The sequence below is a fragment of the Diabrotica virgifera genome, chromosome 6 (assembly GCF_917563875.1).
Source record: "Diabrotica virgifera virgifera chromosome 6, PGI_DIABVI_V3a".
NCBI classification, from domain to species: domain Eukaryota; kingdom Metazoa; phylum Arthropoda; class Insecta; order Coleoptera; family Chrysomelidae; genus Diabrotica; species Diabrotica virgifera.
The window spans coordinates 6,684,113-6,711,101 of record NC_065448.1 but is presented as its reverse complement, the minus strand read 5'-3'; the positions used below and the strand labels follow the sequence as shown (position 1 = coordinate 6,711,101).

Below are 26,989 nucleotides of genomic sequence, written 5' to 3'. Positions count from 1 at the left end.
GGCGTGAAGCTACTGCAAAGTGAATAGATGGTAGGGTTATTCAACATGCTGTATTCCCGGTAATTTTACTCCAATCAATTTAAAATTTTCAGAGAGTACTCTTGAAGTTATGTACTTTCATTAAAAATAATAAAAAATCGAAAATATCAAAATTTTGAAACCATACCCCCCCTAACGTAAACTTAAAGAAATAGGTACACCATAACTTTCTACTCTACCCCTGTTCATAACAAACAAATTATAGAAGAAAATTATAATTACCTTATCTGTTGCATATGCACACTTAAGACACTTGTACAGTCCCGACAGCTGTCTGTCGCTGTGTATCAGCATATGTTTGTGCAAATCGTTCTTCCTCTTCGAAAAATACTCGCATTCGGTGCATTTATAGGTAAACATCTGGCTTTTGTCGGCGTGGTTCATCTCATGCTTGGGCAGATCTCCTTTTCTTTTGGTCACGTACGGACAGTGGCTGCATTTGTACAGGGGAACGGTATCTGTAGGTCGATGACAGAGAACATGTTTTGTTAAATCTGATTTTCGTTTGGTTGCGTATGGACATTCAAAGCAATTGTACAGTTGGGCTGTAAGAAGAAACTTTTGTTTGGTTTTTATTTGTTCATGAAGTGCGTGCCAAACTGTATAATCAATCCGCGAATATACATTTGTACAGTGAGTGATCCAGGTATACAAAATAAGTGATAAATCTGAACAATTTTTTTTCTTAAATGGTTTATAGTTGAGGTACAAACTGTATTTATATGTCATGGGGTGTATTCGAGTTTAATAGTGGCTGGGAGGAGGGTTTGCGTCACGAAGGACATACAGCAGTAAAAAATTTGGTAAAACCATGAAAAAAAAATTGAAGACACTCGTGGGAGTGCCGACAGAAGTGAAAACTTCTTATAGTAAGTAAATTACGAGCTCAATGCTTTTTCCCCATCCAAAAAGAAGTGCTATGCCTATATCAAATACGCGATGCGTATGCCCTATGCTATTTATGTATACATACACGAAATTTATATACGTACAAAATTTATTTCAGCGGAGTGATGACGGTCGCAAATTCAATACTTTTTCCCCATCCAAGAAGTGCACAACGTCCCTAAAGAAATTTTCAATTAAAAAATTTACTTCGTCGCACATCCAAAAAGTGCACAACGTCCCTCAAGAAGTTTTCACTTCAAATATTTATTTCGTCGAAGCGATGATGGTCCATCCAAAAAGTACAGACGTCCCTAAACAAATTTTCAATTCAAAAATGTATTTCGTCGAAGCGATGACGGTCGTGAATTTAATACGTTTTCCCCATCCAAAAGGTGCACAACGTTCCTCAAGAAGTTTTCACTTCAAATATTTATTTCGTCGAAGCGATGACGGTCGCTAATTTAATACTTTTTCCCCATCCAAAAAGAGCACAATGTCCCTAAAGAAGTTTTCACTTCAAAAATTTATTTCATCAAAGCGATGACGGTCGCTAATTTAATATTTTCCATCCAAAAAGTGCACAACGTCCCAAAATAAGTTTTCACTTCAAAAATTTGTTTCGTCGACGTGATGACGGTCACTAATTTAATAATTTTTTCCCTTCCAAAAAGTGCACAACGTCCCTAAGGAAGTTTTTATTTCAAAAATTTATTGCGCCGAAGCGATGACGGTCGCTAATTCAATACTTTTCCCATCTAAAAAGTGCACAACGTCCCCAAAAGAAGTTTTTACTTCAAAAATTTATTTCGCCGAAGACAGTTGCTAATTCAATATTTTCCCCATCTAAAAAGTGTACAACGGCCATAAAGAAATTTTCACTTCAAAAATGTATTTCGTCGAAGCGATGACGGTCGCTAATTTAATATTTTTCCCCATTCAAAAAGTGCACGACGTCCCTGAAGAAGTTTTCACTTCAATAAATATACGCACAAAATTTATTTCGTCGAAGAAATGACGGTTGCGATGACGGTCGCGAAATAAATCCTTTTTCCCCATCCAAAAATAGGTTTTACATTTATTTTAAATTTAAATACTTCTATACAATTTATGTATACATACACATAATACAGATAGGTACAAAATTTATTTCGCCCAAGAGATGACGGTCGCGAAATAAATCGTTTTCCCCCATCCTAAAACAGGTTTTACATTTATTTTAAATTTAAATACTTCTATACAGTTTATATATACATACAAATAATATATATCATCAGCGATGACGGTCGCGAATTCAATGCTTTTTCCCCTATCCAAAAATCGCACAACGTCCCTAAAGAAGTTTTCACTAAAAAAAAAAGAATACACAAAACAGTTAACTTCGCAGAGCTCGAACGAGCTCTGCGAAAAGTGAGTTAGGGCTACCACTTGAAAGACGGAATGAGCCAAAGAAACTAGTCCTGAGCAGTAAAACTCTTAAAGTCGCACAGAGTGGTATTTTACATAAAAATCTGGGCAAAAATCACCACGGAAATTTCAAAAATTAGCATTTTGGGTTGATTCTTGTTCCTAAAAGAGATAGCTGCATGTCACACGTGGAACTACCCCCATCCCACAAATCGATGGAAACCAACCGATCGAACCACAAATGACAAGCGATGAAAAGCCCTATTAGAAGGATGTAATTAGATACATATTGGAACATAGTTTTTAATTCTGAACAACTTTTCATAATCACAATTATCGATATTATGAAAAATAAATGTATTTTATTTACTCTTGAGCTAAATTCATATTTTTGACATGACATATTATGTCGTATAAAATTGATAGAATTTGATATAGATGGTTGTATTATTTTATGTTTTAGACCATGCAGTACATTTTATAAAGAATAACTTTTTTCGTAAAATTGATAATAAAAGAATTATCATAATTGAAATAACTGAAAATAATGTTTGGTTATCCATAATTTGAAAAAAAAATAAACTTTTATTTTCAATTAGAAGGATGTAATTGCATATTATAATATAGTTCTTAATTCCAAACAACTGTTTAAAGTAACAATTTTCAATACAGTAGAAACCTCGATTATCCGTCTCTCCATTAACCGTTACCTGTAGCTGTTAACGGTCAGGGTACATACAGAAGTTGTATCGACTACATAAGCAAAACTTTTAATGTAAAAAAATAATAAAAAAGTTAATTTGATTTGTGATGAGGACACAAACGGCTATCCATTGCTGACATATAAAGAAATCGTTGAAATGGCAACAAAGGCGGACCAAACAGATTCAGAAGCTGACACAGACTTGGAATTTGACTGTAGCTATGTTGATGAACTTATTGTAACTGACAAAGATTTGCATAAATAATCTAGAGAAGCTGCATCGAATATGCAATAATTCATCGAGTGGTATTCTCAACAAGAAGAAGCCAATAAAGTAGATTGCATGATCGTATGCCGATTAAGAAATTCAGCCGTCGCAAAATGTGAAGCAACAGTAAAACAAACAAAAATTTCAGAATATTTTAAATTGATTCGATTGTACAAACACAAATCCCTCTTATATTGTCAAACAAAACATACAAATGAAATTTGAGAGTTGTACTGTGAATTTTTAATTTTTTTCAATATTCTGTTAATAAACCGTCTTTTCGATTATCCGTCATACCCTTGGTCCGGAGCCCTGACGGATAATCGAGGTTCTACTGTATTGTGAAAAATAAAGCTACTTTACTCTTCAGCAATATTCATGTTTTTTGACATACCTCGTATAATATTCATAAAATTTAATATCTGCTGGTTGAATACTAGGTTTTAGAGCATGCAGAACTTTTTATCAAGAATAGCTTTGTTTCGTAAAATTAGATAATAATAAAAAAGTTTTCCATATGTTTCCAACTTATTGTATAGCTACATTATTATGTTATATTTTATATTGCTTTTTTATTTAAAATATTGCTAATGCTGTATAATAGGTATTAGGTAAAGTACTTATATTTTGAATTTCATTTATATAAATAATCGAACAAGCGAATGAGATCTTTTATTTACTGTCTTAAATAATATTACATAACATTATAATATTATAAATATATACTTTTCAAATATTGCCCGCCAAATCCTGACTAGACTGTCAATTGTCTAGAAGCTCGCCAGCAAAGTATAGCTGTCCCTAGACGCAAGTATCCCAAATAGCCTTACCAAACAAATTTTACAGCACCCTGTTTTGGCCGAGTTTAGTGCATTTGTGAGATGTTATTTACTACAATTTCTGCATGATTTAATTTTTTTTTGCATTTTAACACCATATTAACATAGAGTGAGCCTTCACTCCGCGCATCCTGACGACAAGATCTCTTCGACTGGTTTGCGCTATCTCTTTCTAGCACATTGTACCGAGAAACTAAGATGACATTAAGGTGTAAGTATAGGCACGGAAGAGGAGGGCAACTGTCGCAGCTTAATATGCGTAAGAGTGAAACAGCACTAATCCAAAGAAAAAAGATGGTGTCGTCACTTCGCTTTGAATGATACTCTCTCTATGTCAATATATACCTCTATGTTTAACACATTCGCTGTCCATCTTGAACATATGTCACATGACTGTTACCACATAATTAAATAGTTCATTTAGTAACGCAGTACTACTGGCGACACCCTTGATGAAACTTTTATGACGACACACTGTCGTCATGGTCACTGAAAAATTTAAGTGATTTTTGTGAAATCGTCCAAAATGCTTGTTTTTTTTTCATTTTTAACCAGCTTTTTATGTAAAACGAAAAGGAAAAAAGTAAGTGCGGAAGTTAAAAAATAAAAGACATACCTATGTAAACATAAAACACAACATGCATTATGGTTTATTGACTATAATTTTAATCCTTTGACAGAATTTGCCATAAAAATTTTACAGGAAAATACCTCTACTCAAAAAATATTAACATCACTTCAAATCGAAGATAGCACTTGAAGAAGTCGATACATTTGAGTCCACGATTCTTTACCTGTGCGTCATTAATACCTGGCGAGATAAAATACATACTTTTTATCTAGCATCATTCTCTTTCACATATGAAACTAATGACAAATCAGCTACCGCCTGTTATTAAGTAAAAACACATGTAATTTTTTGAACGCTCTAGACTCAGTACATTGAAAAGAGATAGGTACAAAAAGACGTTTGGGGATATTTTCAGATTTTGAGTAGCATTTGTGACGTTTCTGGTTTGTTTACTTTTGTGGCTGTCAGTGTTGAATTTTTGCATTTTGAAGTTTTTTATAGTACACAAACAGTTTTTTCACAACTAATTCTATATTGGAGTTTGAAATTTTATGGTAAGTGTATTTACAACATTTGTTACATGTATTTTACAACATACAAAACTAACCTCATTCGCAGAGTTAAGGAAGTGTTTAAGCTTCCGCCAAAGTGAATAAAATGACAAAAAGAAAATATGATATTGAATTTTTTATAAATTGTTTATTTATTTATTAATCAATGATATTAAAACAATTTATTAAGCTACTTCAAATGTAGCTGTACCTATGCACCAAAATTTTAAAGCAAAACCTACATTTGACATTCTATTTATTAACGTCAAATTTTTTACTATATAATCCGTGGTCAGAGCAGTAGCCACTTTCTGTCACTTGCCGTTGCGTTTAGTAAATTTCCGACTTATTTCGAATTGTTTAAATGATGACGCACGAGTAAAGAACCCTGGACTCAAGTATATATACCTACATAAACTACTGTGTATTTACTTTTTAGATCACCCATGTACAAATGACTTTTTAATAAACAGTAAAACATCCGTAAAAAAGTATTCATATTAAAAACAAAAAATTAAAACAAAAGTGAAATAAAAACGAATACAAATACTTATAATGTCCAATTTTTTGTCTTCTTATAATAAACATATTAATAGACCTTAATTATAAAGTTAATCATTTTCTGAAAAAGGATAATTATTTAAATCCTTTTGCAAAAGTACTAAAAATAATCAACAAATCAATAAATAAACAAAATAGTCTGACCCATGCATAGAGGAGGAGGAGATAGAGAAATATCTAAATGGACTAGCTGAAAAGAGGATCAAGAATCGAACAAGTGACTATCTTACAGAACTTTGTTAAACAGAAACAATGATAGAAAAAGCAGAGATATTGAAAAACAAGAGCAAGTTAAAAAACCACAACTACTTACTGCATTTACATAAACAATGAAAGAAAAAGAAATTCAGAAATTAATATGCAAAGTGGAGAATGAAGAAAGAGTAAAACAAAAATGGCAAAAATAGGATACAAAAAGATAATAGTACACGGTAGAGGATGCATGTGGGATGAACAGAAGGAGCAGATGCAGAATGGGAGCCTTTGGCAGAAGAAAAAGAAGAGAGCAAGAAAGGAAACAAACAAATTGAAAATGGATTGAAAGTGGGAACATAAAACATGGAAAGGACCTACAAGGAAGAAGCATTAAGAAATTTAGATGAAATATGTGAGAAATATAGAATCGAAATAATGGCCTTAAAGAAAACAGGCAGCTGGGAAGTGAGATAGTGAAAGTTGGAAAAGTACTCTTTTTTAAAGGGGCGGACCAAACAGATACCTGAAGATGGGATTTATTGTGTCAGATAGAATAAGCACAGTAGTAACTAACTTATCTGAAAGTAGTATAAGCACAGCAGTAACAAAATCTGAAAGATAACGCTGGAATTACAGAGAAATCAGCATAATTAACGCACATGTTCCTATAGAACAGAAAGAGAAAATATTACACAACAACTGTGGAAGAAATGAATGAGAAAGTAGGAAGAGAAGATACTTATATAAATATAGCAGGTGGTAAAAGGTTTTTCCACCTACCTCTACCGAAAGTATACTTTTCCGGACCTGATTATAGGGAGCAAAGTTGTACTTTTCCTCCCTAGGGAGGAAAATATTTTTCCTCCCTAGGGAGGAAAAGTAAAAGTGACGTCATGGTATTTCATTCATGAAATATAACTTGTTGACGCCCTGTACAATATCTATTTTCTATTACGTAAGTATCTATACATTTTAACGTTTATTTAAAAACACTCTGTATTTTGCAGAATGGTAAAAAACAGTAAATTTTTATTCTGATTTAACAATGTTTACATTAATAATTTGACTTATATTTGACAGTTGACAGTTATATTGTACCTACTTGCTAGTTTTGGTTCTAATAAATTTTGTTGGTTAGTTACATAAATAAATTAAGTAAAAAATGATAAAATGACTTGTTATTTGAGGAAGGTGGAAAAACCATATGTATAACATGGGAGTAAAGTGCCTTTTCCTCCCTTGAATGATTACTGCCCTCCGCTACGCGTCGGGCAGTAAACTTCATTCTCGGGAGGAAAAGAAGCACTTTCCTCCCTTGTTATACAAATAGCTATTTCACGATTGTAACGCCTTGCTATTTGCTGATGACTTGAAGTGCTTTAAAGTTATAAAAAATCATTATGATGCTGCCATATTGCAATCAGAACTGAATAACCTCTCTGCATGGTGTTCACTTAACGGTATGAACCTTAATTCAATCAAATGTCATGTAATTAACTTTAACCGTACTCACCACCCAATATTATCAAACTATTACATTGATGGCCAATTGCTCAACACTGTTAATAGAATCAAGGACTTGGGGATTACACTGGAAAACTCTCTTTGTTTCAATACTCACATCATCAATGTCATTCAAACATCTATGAAAATGCTGGGTTTTGTAAAAAGAACAACTCGTGATTTTACAAACATATCCAGTATTAGAGTTCTTTACTTCTCTTTGGTCAGGTCTCACCTTGAGTATTGTTCTTCAGTGTGGTCCCCACACTACTTGGTCTACATTAGGAAACTTGAACAAGTCCAAAATAGTTTCTTCCGTTACATTGCTTTTAAGCTTCATACCTATCAAGATTACGCTGTATGGCAGCATCAACTGCAGGTCCCTTCTCTTGCAAGCAGGAGAAAACAAAGGGACCTTTTGCTATTATTCAAGATCTTAAATGGTATATGTAGTTGTTCTCAACTACTTAATAAGATCGCACTGTTTGTACCACCTCGCACCACTAGACAAGTGCGAACATTTTATGTACCATTCCACAGGTTTAATTATTCACTTTTTTCATTCGTACCCAGAGTCTTGAATTTAGCAAACTCCCTTTGCAATTTACAACTGTTCGACAACTCCATCAGTCGTTTTAAAAGAAATTTAGATGGGATCAATATTTGAGTGAAGCGTCTGTAATTTGTTAACTTGGTTTTATGATATTATTTCATAGTACATATTTACTTCTAATATTATATTTATATTTCTGTATGTCTGTTTTTTATATTATATTATGTTATTGTTTTTTTTTTCTGTACACTATGTATTTTTGTAGAATTGGGCTTGCCCGTAAAATAAATAAATAAATAAATAAAAGCCTGCATAAAGAAAGTAATGACAATGGAAAAAAAAACTAATAGAATTTTCAATAGAACATAACGTGGATCTCCCCTGATGGGAAAACAATGAATCAAATAGACCATGTTCTCAATGAAAGAAAATACATTAGATTGGTTACTGATTGTTAAAGCTACAGAGAAGCAGATGCAGAGAATAATTATATATTGACAACAGTCAAACTTAAGCAAGAAATTCACAACCAACCAAGAAAAGAGCACAACGGAAAAAACACCAAGTAAAGTAGCTCCATGATAAGGAGACTGATTTGGGAGAATCTTGATGGGGAACTTAGAACCTTAGTCCAGAGAAATAAGATTTTTCTCGTGACACATCCCCCTCCAGGCCGAAACCAAATTTTTTGAGTAGTATGGACATCTATATTAATAACCTATATGTTTCCTGCAGCCGATTTTGATGATATAATCATATAATACCTATTCACAAGAAGGGAGACAAACAAATATGTCGGAACTATAGAGGAATATCGTTAATTAATACAACATACAAGATATATCCATAATACTGTTTAGAAGATTAACTCCATACTCAGAGGAAATAATAGGCGACTACCAAAGCGGATTCAGACCGGGAAGGTCGACTATAGACCAGATCTTCGTCCTACGCCGGGTGTTGGAAAAAAACTGGGAATTCAACCGCGATGTACACCAAATCTTCGTGGACTTCAAACAAGCTTACGATTCTGTTAGCAGAGAAGCATTGTGGGAGACTATGGTAGAAATGGGAGTATGTACCTGGAAAACTGGTACGATTAGCAAAGGTGAGCACGGAGAACGCTTCCGCACGAATCAGAGTTGGCAGCAACACGTCGGAGGAATTCCTCATTGACACAGGACTTAGACAAGGAGATCCTCTCGCCCCCCTGCTGTTTAACTTCGCACTGGAACATGCAGTAAGGAAAGCTCAGCCACAACTGACAAACGGATTTGCCGCCCAAGGATCAAAAATACTATTAGCCTTTGCGGATGATGTGGACACAATTGCACAATCCACCAGAGATGCAAAAGAAGTTTTCACCCTATTCGAGAACGGAGCCAAGGAAGTTGGTCTTAAGGTCAACGAGGACAAGACCAAGTACATGGTGGTTACGAAGAACCCAAGACCAAGGGTTAGACAAAACGTAACAATTAATTTTAACTATTTAGAATGGGAAATAAGCCACAATATTATTAAAAAATGATTTTTATTAACGTTTCGACGCCCAAATCGGGTGCCGATTTGGGTTATATTTACCACAAGAAAATAGCTTCAGAACAACAGTAACAATTAATGAATACAATTTTGAAGTCGTCAAAGAATTTAAGTACTTGAGAGCGATCATAACATCTGAAAATAACTATGAAAAGGACGTGGCAGCCAGGATTATTGCAGGAAACAGGGCATATTACTCGTTAAGGACCCTACTTAAATCAAAAATACTCTCAAGACCAGCAAAAATAAGAGTATATAAGACAATAATTCGTCCCACAATAACGTACGGAAGCGAAACCTGGACTCTGAATCAGCGGGAAACAACAAAATTACTGGTACTTGAAAGAAAGATACTGCGGACTATCTATGGGCCTTGCAGAGAAGAGACAACAGGAGAATGGAGAAGAAGACACAATGATGAACTCCAGACAATATACGGAGATGAAAACATAGTACGCTACATTAAATCAATCAGAATACGATGGGCGGGTCACGTACTAAGATCAAGTGACGAAAGACTTCTAAACGCCACATTCTGGGAAAGGCCCGATGGAAAAAGGTCAGTTGGTCGCCCAAGAAAGAGATGGAAGGACGCAGTAGCCAGCGATCTACGCAAAATGGGAGTACAGCAATGGGAAATAGCTGCTCAGGACCGACAACAATGGAGGGAAATAGTAAACGCGGCCAAGACTCACATAGAGTTGTAGAGCCAAATGATGATGATGATTTTGATGATATACATAGTTATAAACAAATGAAGATCAAAAAACGGTAAATTTTCGCTTTTTTCGTCTATAATCAAAAAGTTAAGCAGTTTCAACAAATTTAAGAGTAATAAACTCATAAGTCGTCCAAAAGATTTCGATATGGCGTTCGCTGAATATGTCTACCCTTATTGGTTGCTTAGAAAATTGCAAAATAAATAATAAATTTTGAGTTTTTATAAATATTCATAACTTCTGGAAAAATTAACTTAGAACCTTCTTATTACACGAATTGCTGAGACTTCTGGTGCTTAAATTATATTTTAAATTTCAAAGCAATTGGTCAAATAGTTAAAAAGTTATTTAATTTGTTTATCCCAAATTCATTTTTTTTGCAACACTCTAAGTCAGAAAATTGTGAGGTTACAGTAAGACTTCTGACAGTTTATGGAAGAAGAACATTTATACTATTGACTTAATTTAAAAAAATGACAAAAAGTAATTTTAAACAGTGTGAAATTATATTGCAAAAACACGTTGAATTTTTTATTTACTTATAAACAATTAGAATAACTTTTTATCCGTTACCCGTAGAAAAATTATTTTTTCATATTTGGAAAGACTGAATTTTTATACACATTTAGAAAGGAAAACAATTGTCCTAGCACAATTAGGAACGAAGTTAGCCCCCCCTTTTTTTAATTCACTTGTTTTTGCAAAATAATTTTACAGTATTTAGAATTATTTTTTGTCATTTTTTTTTAATTAAGGCTATGGGTACATAATTCGCAAATATTTTACGGCTATCCCTACTTTTTCTGTCTTTACACGGCAAATTACGTGTAGTAAAATTCTCACTGGTATGGAAACTGCAGATGTAAATATTAGGTTGACAGTGACATTGTCATTAGAAAGGCAGAGATGGCTATTTCGGTTTCGTTCAGTTTTTGAATGTTCTTGGTTCTTGGATAACCTTTACTTGTATAAATGATAGGAATATTTTTTCACTAATTATGTATTCAGTGGTTACCATTATTTATATACTATACAAATAGTCGAAAAAAAAAATTGTAAAGTTATTTTAATAATGTACTGTTACCATGGAAAGCTTAGATAAGGTTTGAACATGTGAAGAACTGCGTTGTATAAATGTACAAATGTAGTATTACTCAATTAATTTATAAAGACTTTATTTATTTCTTTATTTGCGCAAATTAAAATATGGGACGTTGTTACAAGAAATGTGTTACTGAAAAGCGAAGAAATAGACGGTTAGCTCAATTGAAGTAAGTACTTTTTTACATAAATCAAATTAATTACTGTTGTATTTTTCAAATTAATTTTAAATTTATAGTGAAAATATGATCTATAAAATCTATCGGTAAACCAAGAATTTTCGCATTAAATTTTATTCTCTTTTAAAGGAGTAAACTATTTGTTGGATTATTTAATTATTAGAATTGTACATGAGTAAAAACGAGTGACTCAGATTCCGAAGCGACAAACGAGTTACGCGAGGATAAAAATGAACAATTGTTATTTGTTAATCTTCTTCACAATTATTAAATTTTATTTGATAAAAGAATGACCCCAAAAATTAAGAATCTTCTTCTTAGTTTGTAAATTTTTCTATGACACACATTCATAAATGCTGCCATATTGTAACAAAAAAATACCTACGCCGAAGACGTCCACCCACCAACTTCACTTAAACTGAAGCAAAATACTACTAAACAAGCACATACTTCAAAAGCGTAGTACATTCTTCTATGTAGGCTGGCAAATAGAAGCAAATACTACGGAGAAAAGCAAATGCTTTTTAAGTGTAGTGAAATCTTCAAAAATGTAGTACGTAGGTACTTGAAGAATTAGCATTTACTACATTTTATGCCACCATGGGCACTTTACTTTATAGCTAAACTCTTACCTATTCACGGTTATCGGAACAAACTCTTATAAAATTTTCCATAAATAATATATAAACAATAAATAACTTTTTATTAATTGTACGCCTTAAATCAATTATTATTTTTCAAATACACTATCAATCTCTATCAATACTATTTACTAAACCACTCTTTGATTGATTTTATTATCATCGTAAAAGCGTTAAAAAGCAGTAGCAGAATGAACTGCTATATCAAAATAGCGGGTTGGACACATCTCTACTTGTCACTGTCTTAAGTCTTGTCATAACATTATATTCGACTGAGTGCGTTGTATGACAAAGATAGCGAATGTTCGATTTCCACGGACATGGTGTCCATTTTTTTTCGAATCCTGAAAAAACTAATAAATATTTTTAAAAAATTTAAACACAAAATGAAAGACTAAATTATTATCGAGGGCCGAAAGTCCCTTAGAATATATAAGAAGTTTCTTTCGAATGACATATTTGAAATTAAAAATCACACTACATTTTCTCTTAGTTTTTCACCCCTGTAACTTATTAAAATAAACATTATAGAAGTTCTCAGGGACTTTCGGCCCTCGCTAATAACATAATCGCTCGTTATGCGTTTACATTTTTCAAAAATACTTATTAGTTTTCTCAGGATTCGAAAAAAATGAATCCCCATTTGAATAGCATTGCAGCCGAAAATACGTACCGATCCTCTTAAATTAATAGTATAAATCTTCTTCTTTCATAAACTATCCAAAGTATTAGTGTAACTTCATCATTTTCTGACTTGTTGCAAAAAAATTAATTTGGGATAAATAAATTAAATACCTTTTAAACTATTTGACCAATTGCTTTGAAATTTAGGGTATGATTTAAGCACCAGGAGTCTCAGCATTCCGTGTAATAAGAACACTCTAAGTTAATTTTTACATAAGTTATAAATATATATAGAAACTCAAAATTTATGATTTATTTTGCAATTTCCTAAGCAACCACTAAGGATAGACATATTCAGCGAACGCCATATTGAAGTTTTTTATACGATGTATGTTTAAAATACTTAACTTTTTGGTTATAGACGAAAAAAGCGAAAATTTACCGTTTTTTAATCTCCATTTGTTTATAACTATATATATCATCAAAATCGGCTGCAGGAAACATATAGGTTATTAATATAGATGTCCATACTACTCAAAAAATTTGGTTTCGCCCTGGAGGGGGTTGTGTCACCAACATGATATTTTTTTTTCCTCATTTCTCTGAACTACCTCATCACTTAATATAAAATTGGATTATAAATACTAAATACAGTTTACTTGATATAAACAATTTACAATTTCAAAAAATAAGGACTCTTTGTGTTGTTTTACTATTTATTGTAATTTATACTCCTAATCAAACAGTGATGGAAGTGTGAAAAAAATGAACAATTTTACAATAAACACATGGTCCATTAATTTAAGGTCTATTAACAGTCATTTGATAATTAAAAATAATATTAAATATAAAAGTAAGTAAAAAACTATGAATTGTTAAATAAATAATTAAACTAAAAACACAAATTGTAGAAAATGATTCAATAAAAGAAAATTTCACATTGATTAAAAGCTATAAAATATGACACATGACAAAGATTTTCATCAGGATCCCTTGAATTTCATTTAATTAGATCATGCAAAGACATGATACTACATAAAACGATTATTTTGTTAATTCTACAGGATTTTCCAAGTTGTAATTTCATTTTAAAATAAGATTGTTAATGGGGTAGGCGTAAAATCTTGGTCCAATGCTATTTAAATGCATTATTTTTTTCGAATCCTGACAAAACTAATAAATCTTTTTGAAAAATTTAAATGCAGAATGAAAGATTACATTATAAATGATGAACGAAAGTCCCTTAGAATAAACAAAAAGTTTCTTTTGAATGAAATATTTGAAATTAAAAATCACACTAAATTTTCTCTTTTTTTTCCCCCTGTAACTTATTAAAATAAACATATAGAAGTTTTCAGGGACTATCGGCCCACAGTAATACAATAGACGCCCTCTTAACGGACCTCCCTTTAACTGACCGTCGGCTTAACCGACCGACCCTACTCCTTTTTGGATGATACTATTTTTAGATTAGAGGTCATACAAGTTTCATAATTTGCCTTGTGAGTGATAAAGTTAATTACATATGTATACAGAGAGAGTCTGTAAATTGGAATAAATTCAATATCTCAAATACTAATTGTTTTTATGAAAAATGCTCAGACCCGTCGATTAGTATTTCAAATTGTCCTTTTTGACAAACAATAATAATGTATATAGGGTGTCCCAATTTAGAGATATGATGTCATCGTTGATTTTCTTAAATGGCAACACTGTCATTTTGATAGCTATTTTGATAGGGTGTGTAAAGTTATACACAACTGTAAAATATCAAATTTTTATTCTCTACCATTTACAAGATAATATAAAATAAAAAAGTTAATTCTGTAATTTGGAATAAATTCAATAATAATTATAATACTAATTGTTTTTTTGAAAAAAGCTTAGACCCGTCGATTAGTATTTCAAATTGTCATTTTTGACATACAATAATAATGTATATAGATTGTCCCAATTTAGAGATATGACGTCATCGTTAATTTTCATAAATGGCAACACTGTCATTTTGATAGCTATTTTGATTGGTTGTGTAAAGTTATACACAACTGCAAAATTTCAAATTTTTATTTTCTACCATTTACAAGATGATAAAAAATAACAAAGTTATGAAAAAAAACAATTAGTATTTTAATTATTGAATTTATTCCAAATTACAGACATAACTTTGCTATTTTCTATTATCTTGTAAATGGTAGAGAACAAAAATTTGTAATTTTGCAGTTGTGTATAACTTTACACATTCTATCAAAATAGCTATCAAAATGACAGTGTTGCCATTTAAGAAAATCAACAATGACGTCATATCTCTAAATTGGGACACCCTGTATACATTATTATTGTATGTCAAAAAGGACAATTTGAAATACTAATCGAAGGGTCTAAGCATTTTTCAAAAAAACAATTAGTATTTAAGACATTGAATTTATTCCAAATTACAGACTCTCTCTGTATACACATCGACGTTCGTTTCACTTTATGTTTTGACTTAATTTGTTTGAAAATGAATCGTGACCCATGGGAAAAGTTATAGCGGACGGACTATATGTACATACAACTTTTTTGTTTATAGATCATAAAATATATACATTTTTAATAGAGTTACATATGTAATGTGTTTCTGAGGGTAGTTTTAAAGATTTTCGGTTTAACCGACTTTTTGATTATCCTACCTATGGGCAGGTCCCGTCATGGTCGGTTAAGAGGGCGTCTACTGTAATGCAATCTTTCATTCTGCAAAAATACTTATTAGTTTTCTCAGGATTCGAAAAAAATTAATGCATTTAAATAGCATTGGACCAAGATTTTGTGCCTACCGCCTTAATAATAAGGGCCTTATTTAACACTTTGTGTGACATAAAAAAATTTATTTCAAAAAATTTAAATATAAACAGTTTTTGAATAATTTCTACAACAGTGTTCAAAAGTAAAGCAAAATAAACAAATTTACCATTACTGCAGTGTCCCAACATATGTTTAGGCATGTCATTTTTTCTTTTTGTTTGATATGGGCATTGCGAACACTTGTAGAAAACTGGTGGTACCAAATCTGAATGATTTAACATATGTGTCGCTAGTACACTCTTTTTTGTAGTATTGAAGTCACATAATTCACAATTCATAGGTTCACTTGGATGCCTTTTTCCTCTTTTTGGAGGCCTCCCAGGTTTTCCATCTTCCTCACATTCCTGGAAGGTTTATGTATATATGAGAAAACAGGAACATGGATTAAACAATATACAATAAGAACTAGCACATAATAAAAGCTCCCCTCTGGATCCACATCTAACAATAACAATACACAATTATTTTCTTACACCTACACAAGAGAAATAAGCCAAAAAAGACTGTTCAGGACTGTAACCATTTTTGTTAGATATATGCCTATACAGGGTTTCCAGAAACTCTCCTGACAAACGAAGACTAGAGATACCTCAGATAATTTTAAGACAATTTAACAGTAGAAAGTCGGAGGGGCCAATTTGGCCCCTGTTGCGATTTAAAATTATTGTAGTTTTTTTATTTGAGGCAATAAAAATTTCATATTTTATGACTTAATATTTTGATACAAAGCCTTATTTAACACAAAAAAATATTGTTTACTAAATTTATTAAATGGTTTTTCTAACAAATCTACCATAGAAGTCTAAAGGGGCCAAATTGGCCCTGTGTAAGTTATTATCGTTTTCTGGGAAAGTCGACGAGCCTTTCTTTCAAATTCTTGTCGGATGGGTAAAATTATATTTATGCATGTTTATTGTAAATGGTTACCCTTATACTGGTACTGATCATCTACGTAATAAAGATACAATTATTGTTGGTGAACACAAAGATGCAATTGTTGGTGTAGAGGACCAAATGATGCGTCTTTATACTACAAAAGTAACTTCAAGATGATGGCCTATGTACATGTTTTATAATACTCTTGACTTGGAAGCAATAAATGCATGGATTCTTTATAAAGAAATAACTGGAAGTAAACTCAGTCTTTGTAAGTTTATTCTTCGGCTGTGTGAAGAATGATGGGCCCCATACCTTGCCTCCCAAAATCTGGAACTACGCCTAGCAACACCAGGTCTACCAACAACTATCACTGTTACTATCCAAAACCGAAAAAAATATCAGTTGAAAATATTTTGTAAAGGAAATCATACTTCCAATCATTGCCACAGCTGTAACAGGGCAATGTGTGGCAAATATCAAAAACTGCAAACTGTATGTAGTCCAGGGTGAATCTGTTTTGAGATGGACGTTGAGAGGTGACTCAAATTTTTTTGCAGAAATTGCTTGAAAATAAATCAAATACTAATATTTGAGTTATCCGCCCTCTCAAAAAGGTCCGGAACATTGTTTAAATAATCAAAATGTAAAAAAATGAAGGAAAAATTCGATGTTTTTCTTCGTTTTTTTATTATAACTTTAGAAGTATATTTTTCATTTAGGGCGTATCTTATTAGGTTTAGTAGTACCGTTTTCTCTAATTTATGCCCGATTTTACCAACGATACCTAAATATTTAAGAATTACCTAAGTGGGTTTAAGTACTTGCTAACTCTAAAACCGATTTCACCATACGATAAGAATTGCCTAAACCGCTTAAGCATTACCTTACGTTAGGATACGGTTTTCGATCTCCCTAAACTTTAGGTATTACTTATCGTTGACAGTCAGGTTATGTTTTTACAATTTTGACTAATGTACTTGTGACGTTTGTCAATAATTTGATTCCTACCTTAATTTTTCTATTATTCTGTAATATTAGGTATATTAGTAGTTGTAATTTTGTATTATCTTTTATATTAATAATATAATATGTGTTGGAAAATATAAAAAATAATTTGGAGTTTTTTACAGGTCTATTGACAAAATTATGGATGATAGTCTACCTACTACCTAACAAACTAGTGTTGTGTTTCAAATCCCATTCATGATATCACTAAAAGTGTGTCATTAAAAATTAATAATAAAAGAAGCAATTTTCAACATATTTATTTTAAAATTATATCATTAACGACAATTCAACTAACTTTAATTTTTCGTCATAATACTTATGTGGAATTGACAACTCTTTTATTTTCCTCCATTTCACTGTACATATTATACAAATAACATACAAAACTTAAACAAACTTAATTCACAAATAACTAGCTGCTAAATAAAATAACTATAACAGTACAAAACTGAATAAAACCAACTTGGCAAACAACCAATAATGACAAATAATCGAAAAAGTAAGGTAATGTCATCTTATTCTTCTTTTTATTTATCAAAAATAGTTCAAACGTACCCAAGGTAATACCTAGGAAAGCATTTCCTAGATAAGCACTGCTTTTAGTTGTGAAACGCGATTGTTTCTAAGTATTGACTTAGGCAGTTCCTATCGATAAGAATTACTTAATAAAGCAACTATTTAGGTATCGTTGGTGAAATCGGGTGTTAGAGCCTTCCGGAAATTTAGCCAACTTTAACTGATGTTTAATAGATGCAGCTACAGTTATTCTAAAGCGAAAACCAAAATAACTCATTTTATACAAATTTTTCAGTTACGAGGTCCTGCCTTTTCGCTGTCACTATGTGATTGAACATTTGTAAACCAGAATAGTGCTTTTCATCGATTGTCATTTGTTTCGAGCTTCTGTCATGTATCACATAATATTAATATATCTACGTCATACGTCTTTGGTTTGTATCATTGTAATATACCAATAACGTATGAAGTAGATATATTAATATTATGTGACACATGACAGAAGTTCGAAACAAATGACTGTGAATGAAAAGCCCTATTAGAGAGGAATTCAATGTAATCCACTACAACTCAGAATTCTTTGATAAAACCTGCAAAAGCGTAAATAAACGATGTGATAGTTGCATAGAGGAAGGTGGTCTGCATTTTGAACACAAACATCACCTTTCTCTTTGCCTTATCCCTATGCGGGGTCGGCTTCCCTAATTGCATTTCTCCACACAATTCTATCTTGGGTCATATCAATGTTAATCCCCTTTACCAACATGTCCTGCCTTATCGTCTCCCCCAGGTCTTCTTTGGTCTTCCTCTCCTACTCCTTCCAAGAATCTGCACTTCAGCTATTCTTTGTATTGGGTGATTAATGTCTCGACGTTGAACATGACCAAACCATCTTAACCTATGCTCTCTCATTTTGGCATCAATTGGTGCCACACCTAGATATCCCCTCATATACTCATTTCTAATTTTATCCTTCTTTGTCACTCCACTCATACATCTAAGCATTCTCATTTCCGCTACATGCATTCGTTGTTCCTCTTTCTTTTTCACTGCCCAACATTCAGTTCCTTACATCATAGCCGGTCTTATGGCTGTTTTGTAGAATTTTCCCTTCAGCTTCATTGGTATAAATTTTATATCCATAAACAGTCTACCCATAAACGGAACTAGAACCAAATAAACAAAGCAATAAACTATTAGTTTTCTGTATGGTTTTTTTTCTTTTTGTTTGGTATGTAAATTGGTAAACTGACTTATGCTTATGCTCAACCCTGTATTTCTAGTAAATCAGATGAACAGTTTTTTAATGTAAACATCTGAATATCCTACTTCTACTTAAATAAATAAATGTAAATACTTACATCTGCATCACACAGCTTGAACTTAGGGTCATGGTTTTTAACTATGATCTTTGCTCTAGGTATATCTTTCGGAAGGTTCTTGGGTCGCGTCGATCTTGTTCTTTTTCTAGTATTCCGAGCTGGGTGGTCATCATCTTGAACAATCACGAATTTGTCTTCTGAATGAACCACCTCGTCCTTAAGTTCGTGGTTAGCGAGAATATGGTCATCGAGTTCATCGATGTTTTCAGTTTCAAATTCGCAATCAAGACACCTCAACACGTTTTTTTCGCTATTAAATTCTTCATTTTCTTCAGAAGCTAAAGTTTCTATGCTGGTTTTCATTTCTTCTTGAGGGATTTCTTATGTTTTATGACTCTTTAGGTTATTTAGCAATGGGGATTCTTCAATTCTTTTTTGTTGAGTTGATGGTGACGCGCACAGGCAGAAGAAAAAGAAGTGACAGATGACACATCGATAACGCAACATTTTTTTGAAACTTGGTACATTTTTACTTAAAACTATTTTTAGCCTGCTACATGATATACAATGTTAAATGTTAAAATTACTAAAAACATTTATGTAATTGAAAATATGTGAAACCGTTTTCATTAAAAGTATTGATTTTCAAGATGTAATTATAGTTGCATATCTATTAGGAAACAACAGGTTCTAATAGTATTCTTCAGAAATTTTTCTTTTGCAAATTTAGACTATAATAAAGAGTTATGTATAAAGATTTATTTGATATATTCATCTACACCAACAATACTGAATACAGAATTGCAAGCATGAAGAGCATGAGCTATCACTGAAACTGAAAAATACAAAATATTACAAGATATTTGAACACAAAGTATGAAGCATACTAGAATAGCAAATACCTGCCTTTTTACAATGATCCATAAAGTCAAGCGAAAATAACAGAAATGTTAAATTCATTTAAATGTAGAAAATAATAATTTATAACAAAACTAAAAATCAGTTTAACCTTTTCGTACCATACTGTATATGACGAAACGAGGATCTGAATGTAAGAAGAAGTAACCAACTGTCAATGTCAATGAACATGTGTCAAAGTGTCAGTTTGGTAAATAAATGAACATAACCATGTTGAAATGTGAAATCTATTAAAATTATATATCTAATTTTCTAAAAACTTGTCAACAGTATATAGTACAATGTCTTCAGATATAAGTACTTTTACAGGTATGTTTAATCTACAGTTTTTCGATTAGTTAAGTTATTTTAAGATGTAAAAAGTAAGATTTATGTTCAGGGCTGGATTTACATATGGGCTGAATGGGCTATAGCCCAGGGCTGCAGAATTCAGGGGGTAGCAAATTTTGGTAAAAAAGTAAAAAACGGGTGGGGGGAGGGCGGCAAATTGTGAATAGCCTAGGAGCGGCAAATCTTCAAATCCGCCTCTGTTTATGTTAAGTAATATCATTCTGATGCTGCCTAGATTAGATTTTCCCATCTAAGAGCTAAATGTAAACAACTGTCTGAAATTTGCTTCAGCAACTATATCAAAGGGATAGATACTGGCCTAAAAATGATCCAAAATCACTTTGGAAGGACAGTAGAACCCTGATTATCTGTGTGATACTATGCTATGATTTTCTTTTACTAAAATTGTATTTTTGAGGTTTTATCAAAATAGCGTTACCGTAAATCACTCGGCGGAAACTCTATAAGCCGAGAGAGAGAGAGACTCATAATGAAAGATTTGCAAATAATGTGCAATAACTTCATCTTAAAACCCACCAAATTTCATTTGCATATCTCAACCGGTTTTAAAGCAATAAATAAATCGTCAGTTTGTAAGCAAAAATTCAACATCCCGTATCTCAGTAACGAAGAATTTGCGGACATCTGATTATAAAGCAATCTGTCATTAAGTTTTAATGCAGAATTACCCCTTAAAGTTTGTCTCACTTATTTAGAAACACCCTGTACTAATGAAGAACATGGCTAGTTGTTAAAGTACCTAACTTTTGTATTATCCAACATAAGCGAATGAATAAAAAAACAGAATGTTAAAATGCTAGAATATTCCAAAGGGTGTTGCGAACTTTGAGATAAAAACACAGTTTGATTCGTACACACGGCATACAATGAAAATTGACCTGTTTAGCAACACTATTATTACAGCGATATTGCTAAAGAATAAGGCTATAACATATTAAAAAAATTATTTAAATCGGACAGCAGGTTTAGGAGAGACATCAAAAATGACCCATTTTTTGGGGTGCCCGTTTTCTGTGACGCGCAGTCTAGTTTCCCGCTGATTTATATTTCATATAGCTGTCTCTCAAGTGCCTTTTTAAATAACTGGTTTGAGTAAACATTGAACAATGTTGGTGACAAGATGCAGCCTTGTCTGAATCCTAGTTGTATGGGGATTTCGTCGGTGTAGTTATCTCAAATTTTTACGATAACAGTTTGATTCCAGTACACATTTTTAATGACACGAATATCTTTTTCAGTTTTACCATTGGTATTTTCTACGGAGTGCACAAGCAGTCATGATGTATACATAAAAGAACACTCCGTTAGAGCTGTTAGCGAAGACAAACCTCCTGGCCAGACTCTCTTTATGTTAAATGTTCCTCCCACAGCAACAGAAGTAGGTTTAAGGAACGCTTTTTCCAGTGTGGGCAACATAAGACGAATAATTTTCGAAAAGAACACAAAGGAAGAAGGAGATGGTTTTAAAAGAGCGTATATAGTTTTTAACAAAAGAGACCACTTAGTTAGAGCCCTGCAATTGAAATCGTTGAAGCCCATGTCAACTGATAATGAACCAATAGAGACTGGACTTAATTTGTGGGTTAAAAATTATAATAATTCTATCTGTGACCGGGACGTTTTAAGGAAAAAAGTGGAACAATTTATGGCCGATTTTGACAGCCAAGAGAAGAAAGACAAAACAGAAGAAAATGTGGATGATGAAGGATGGACGGTTGTTACAAAAGGTGGTAGAAAACCGGGACTATCCAGGAAGGAGAGTTTAGCCAACAAATTGAATGAAAAGGTATTTATTTAATATGCTCTATGTACAATCCTTGTAGGGTAGGCCTTTCTTCTTCTCTAGGTGCCATCTCCACTTCGAAGGTTGGCAATCATCAGAGCGATTTTTACTTTTGAGACTGCGGCTCTAAATAATTCATTGTTACTACATCCAAACCATTCCCTAAGGTTCTTCAGCCATATGTTACGTCTCCTTTCTATCGATCTTTTCCCTGGATTTTTCCTTGCATAATGACCTGGAGTATTAGATATTTATCTCCTCTCATCACATGTCCCATATATCTCAGTTTTCTTCTTTTAATTGTTAGGAAGTACTTCTCTTTCCTTATGCATACGTCTCATTACCTCTACGTTGGTTATTCTATCTACCCATGAGATCTTCAGTGTTCTTCGAATGCCTCCAGTCTCCTCACGTTAATTTTTTTCAGTGTCCACGCTTCCATCCCGTAGTATAATACGGATAGCATATAGCACCTCAACAGTCGTATTTTTAACTCAAGGTTTAAGTCCCGATAGCAGAGGAACCTCTTGAAATATAAATTGTCTTTCAATTCAAACTAAATATATTTTTATTGTAGGTGCAAAAAGGTGCGAAGAAAAAGGAGCTAAAGAATTTCTACACCTTCCAAATAAGGGAATCGAAGAAAGAGCAGATTGCACTCATGAGAAAGAGTTTTGAAAAGGACAAGGAAAAAGTTGCACTCATGAAACAAGGGAGAAAGTTTAAGCCTTATTAAAATTTTATTACATTGACTGTGTATTTTGGGATAAATAAATTTATATTTGTACATACTAAAAAAGAGGTTTTATTTAACACGTTGACTGCCAAGGCAATTTTTCTAAATCTGGTCTAAAATGACAATTTGATTTAGTCATTATATTATTAAATAAATCTAATGCATAGCTTTCCTCAAAACGCATAAAAAATATGTTAAAAAAGGCCCTAACACTTATCTCGTAGTTGGCTACGGTATAAGCTAAAGGTAGCATAGAGCTTCAGTGAAAACGCTCCATCTATTTTGCTCTAAGGTCTTCAACTCATTCCAAGACTTTCCGTGATCTCTTATCTCGTCCAATATGGATCTTCTCAAAGTTTCTGCTGGGCGATCTCTTTTTCCTTAGTGATTCCACTCTAGGGCAGTTTTTGCAATCTGGAGCTATTTTTTCGGGGTGTGTTACTGATCCAACCCCACTTGTAACGAGGTCGTTGCGTTGTTGCTCCAGGCAGTGGCGGCTCATGGCTTTAGAGACAGGGTCGGCAAGGTTTTTGTCTTTTCAGATAGGTATACCATCTAATTAAAAGATTCACATAGATTTAGAGCCTAAACATGTTTATAAATTAACTTTAGTCTATGTTGTTTGGACGTAGCACAATGGGTTATAACATCATCGTAAAATTTATTAGTGTGTTACAGAGATTTTAATAGTTTTTTTCTATTGACATTCTCTCTTGTTTCATGGTGTTTCGACAATACGTTTTGACTCTTTTGAGACAAGAGAAATCCCGTTCATTTAAGGCAAAAGTTGGTAGCAATGAGAGAATTCATGATAATAATTTATTAATTTCGGGAACAGTTTGTTGCAATAGAGAATATTTTGAAAATTAGGAATTTATATTTTGAATTCTAATGAAGTTTTTAGACATCTTCAATTTTGTAGAAAGGAAACTGAGGAATTTAAAATAAATAATCATAGTAGGTACCTACAAAATGTTAAGTAACATGTTATCTTTTCTACATTAGTTTCAATGCAAGGTTTTTGTTGCAAACTTATTAAATCTGAAAATTAGGTATTTTAATTAAATGCAGATCTGAAAAGTACTCCCATATAGTAGAGAAGAAATGAATATAAAAAATGCACATGACAATTTTATATTACCTACAGCTTACTTAATTTCAAAATTAATGATTAGTAAGTATAACAATAAGGGGGAAAACTCTACAAAATGAAATTATCAGAGAGAGAAAATTACATTTTTTTATGTACAACCTGTCTGAAGTTTGGAGTGAGTTTAGTGCAACTGAGTCTCATTAGGGAGTTGAGATATTCATCTGTTAAGTGAGATCTGTACCGATTTTTAATAAAGTTCAATCTTGATAAAGCGGCTTCGCACACATAAGTTGAGCCAAACTCAGGGGCGTAACAGAAGCCCCCGCAGCGTGAAGCTTGCGGGGGGCCCCAGTCGCTTAGGGGCCCCATCTTGTCATCTGATTGATATTATGTAAAAATCTGTTATTGTTATATTATTTTACGTTGTGTGTTTAAAATTAAAAACGTAAATTTCTAAATAGACGTACTTGCCAAGTGAATCATCTCATAATATCTAGAAACTTAATCCCTTCTGGCCTACCGAAATTTTATGGTAACGACAATAAACTAAAAGACTATTGAAAGACTTTGTACGTGACTATTGAAAGATTTGAGAATTGTGATTTGCCGAATTTTAGAATAATATTTCTACCTAAATCTAGAAATTTGTTTTCTCTTTAATCTTTACCTACGTTTGGTATTTCGATACAATTATCCAGAGGCGTAACAGATGCCCCCGCAGAATGAAGCTTACGGGGGGCCCAATATGTCAAGAGCCCCATCTTGTTGCCTAATATATGTAAAAATGTGTTGTTATATTATTTGCATACATACGTTTGTTAAGCAGTGCAGTATTGAAAATGAAGTTGTCCATCCGAATTAATAAAATTGTAGATATATTCGCTGATAGTAGATAGTGCACGAAGAAAGTTATTCATCTCATAGAATAATACTAATGTAGTAATTTAGTAATTTTTGTTCTATTTTATTCTATACCAATAAAGATGAAAAATGTAAATCGTCATAAACAATGCATGAATACACCAATAGCTCAGTAAATGACAGTTTTGGAGTGAAATTATCAGCGTCACGACGGACGTATTTGCTTGACAATTTGGATTTAGGTTCTACGTTACACTCCACTTCAAAGTTGGATTTATGCCGTTGGTTGCTTTTACTTCAGGGGGTGACACCCCTCCTTGGGGTGAAAACATATGTTTAAAATAAGTCCGGAAATGTATAAATTGACTAATTATAAGCAACTTTTGTTCTTCTATAGAGTTTCTTTATCTGCTAATACTTTTCAAGTCATTTGCGAGTGAAAATATTTGTTTTAAAAATAAAACAACGTTTTCAGACGGGTTTTTCGCAAATACCTCAAAGTATTTATATAGAAAAAATATTTGTAGCAAAACTGTAGCTTATAAGATACAGAAAATGGTGTAGGTACTTATTCATGAAGTCTATCGACACACTAAAAGCACAGTTGAAGCTTATGAAAAATTATCAGTAGTAATTGCACAAGAGCTCTGAAATTATTGAATTTTTCCCGAGTGCAAAAATTCTATATTAATTTCAGAGGTCGAGTGCAATTTGTTGCGATTATTTCATGAATAAAACTGTTCAAAACCAAAATTTTATTGTAATTTATTTATGTAAGTACCATTAAACACAAAGTTTTTATAAATTTTAAAACATTAATTGTCATTAATGTCACTGAATGTATTTTTTCGTAGCAACGAATGGCATCTGACGTAATATACTTAACGACGGGAGATTATCAAAAATTATAGATTTAATTCAGATTTCTGTAGCTTTCTATTGGTCAGAATCTCCTATGAATGAAATAATCAGTAGTAATTGCACAAGAGCTCTAAAATTCTATATTAATTTTAGAGATCGAGTGCAATTTGTTGCGATTATTTCATGAATAAAACTGTTCAAAACCAAAATTTTATTGTAATTTATTTATGTAGTACAAATTAGTACAATTAAACACACAGTTGTTATAAATTTTTGACGGTTGAAAGTCATCACTTTTATAATTTTTAAAACATTAATTGTCATTAATGTCACTGAATGTATTTTTTTATAGCAACGAAGGACATCTGACGTAATATACTTGGCGACGGGCAATTATCAAAAATTATCAGTTTAATTCAGATTTCTGTAGCTTTCTATTGGTCAGAATCTCCTATGAATGAAATAATTCTCTTTTGTCCAATTCCAAATAGAATATTTTAACCTGAAATAACCAAAAAATGAAGCAATTTTCGGGAAAAACTCTTAAAACTTTTTTTAAATGTTTCAAAAAAAAGCTTTATTTTTATTTTTTATAAAAGTTTCTAGCACCAAAACTATACGAGTTATGCTCAAAATAAAGTTGGCCCCTTTTTTGGTAAAAAAATCGTGAAAATCTGCCCCTATTTCGCACCCCAAATAAAATTTATCATTAGCGCTTTACCATTTACTTTAAATATGTATTGTTTATAGTTTATATGATCTGTAAGTTTGACCGGTTCAAAGTTCTTATTTTTGAAAAAATTTAAAAGTTTTTTATTTTGGAAAAATGCCTTTTTTTCAAAATAACTTAAAAAGTATTAGTGATACGAAAAATCTCAAAGAGTAATGTAGTGTAGGTCTTCTTTTTATAAATATTTTGGCTTTAATTTGTTTTTCTGTAAG

At 32.3% G+C, this 26,989-nt stretch overlaps 2 protein-coding genes across 3 annotated transcripts in view; one reads left to right on the top strand and one right to left on the bottom strand.

Annotated features, from left to right (window-relative positions):
* LOC114349446 (zinc finger Y-chromosomal protein-like) overlaps positions 1-19,959 on the bottom strand; it is a 28,017-nt gene extending 8,058 nt beyond the window's left edge. Inside the window, exons 1-3 of one of the 2 annotated variants that reach the window (XM_028299825.2) lie at positions 19,484-19,959; positions 15,826-16,063; positions 262-584 (exon numbers count right to left, since the gene is read on the bottom strand). In XM_028299825.2, coding sequence (XP_028155626.1) covers positions 262-584; positions 15,826-16,063; positions 19,484-19,807 — 885 coding nt within the window. In that variant the 5' untranslated portion in view covers positions 19,808-19,959. The remainder of the gene's footprint in view (positions 1-261; positions 585-15,825; positions 16,064-19,483) is intronic. The other variant, XM_028299826.2, reaches the window with a different exon arrangement.
* Positions 19,960-20,527: 568 nt separating this feature from the next.
* LOC114349447 (ribosomal RNA-processing protein 7 homolog A) lies at positions 20,528-23,295 on the top strand. Its single transcript, XM_028299827.2, has 3 exons — positions 20,528-20,671; positions 21,952-22,499; positions 23,074-23,295. Exons 1-3 carry the CDS (start codon positions 20,644-20,646, stop codon positions 23,230-23,232), a joined length of 735 nt encoding a protein of 244 aa, XP_028155628.1. The 5' UTR covers positions 20,528-20,643; the 3' UTR covers positions 23,233-23,295.
* The last annotated feature ends 3,694 nt before the right edge of the window (positions 23,296-26,989 follow it).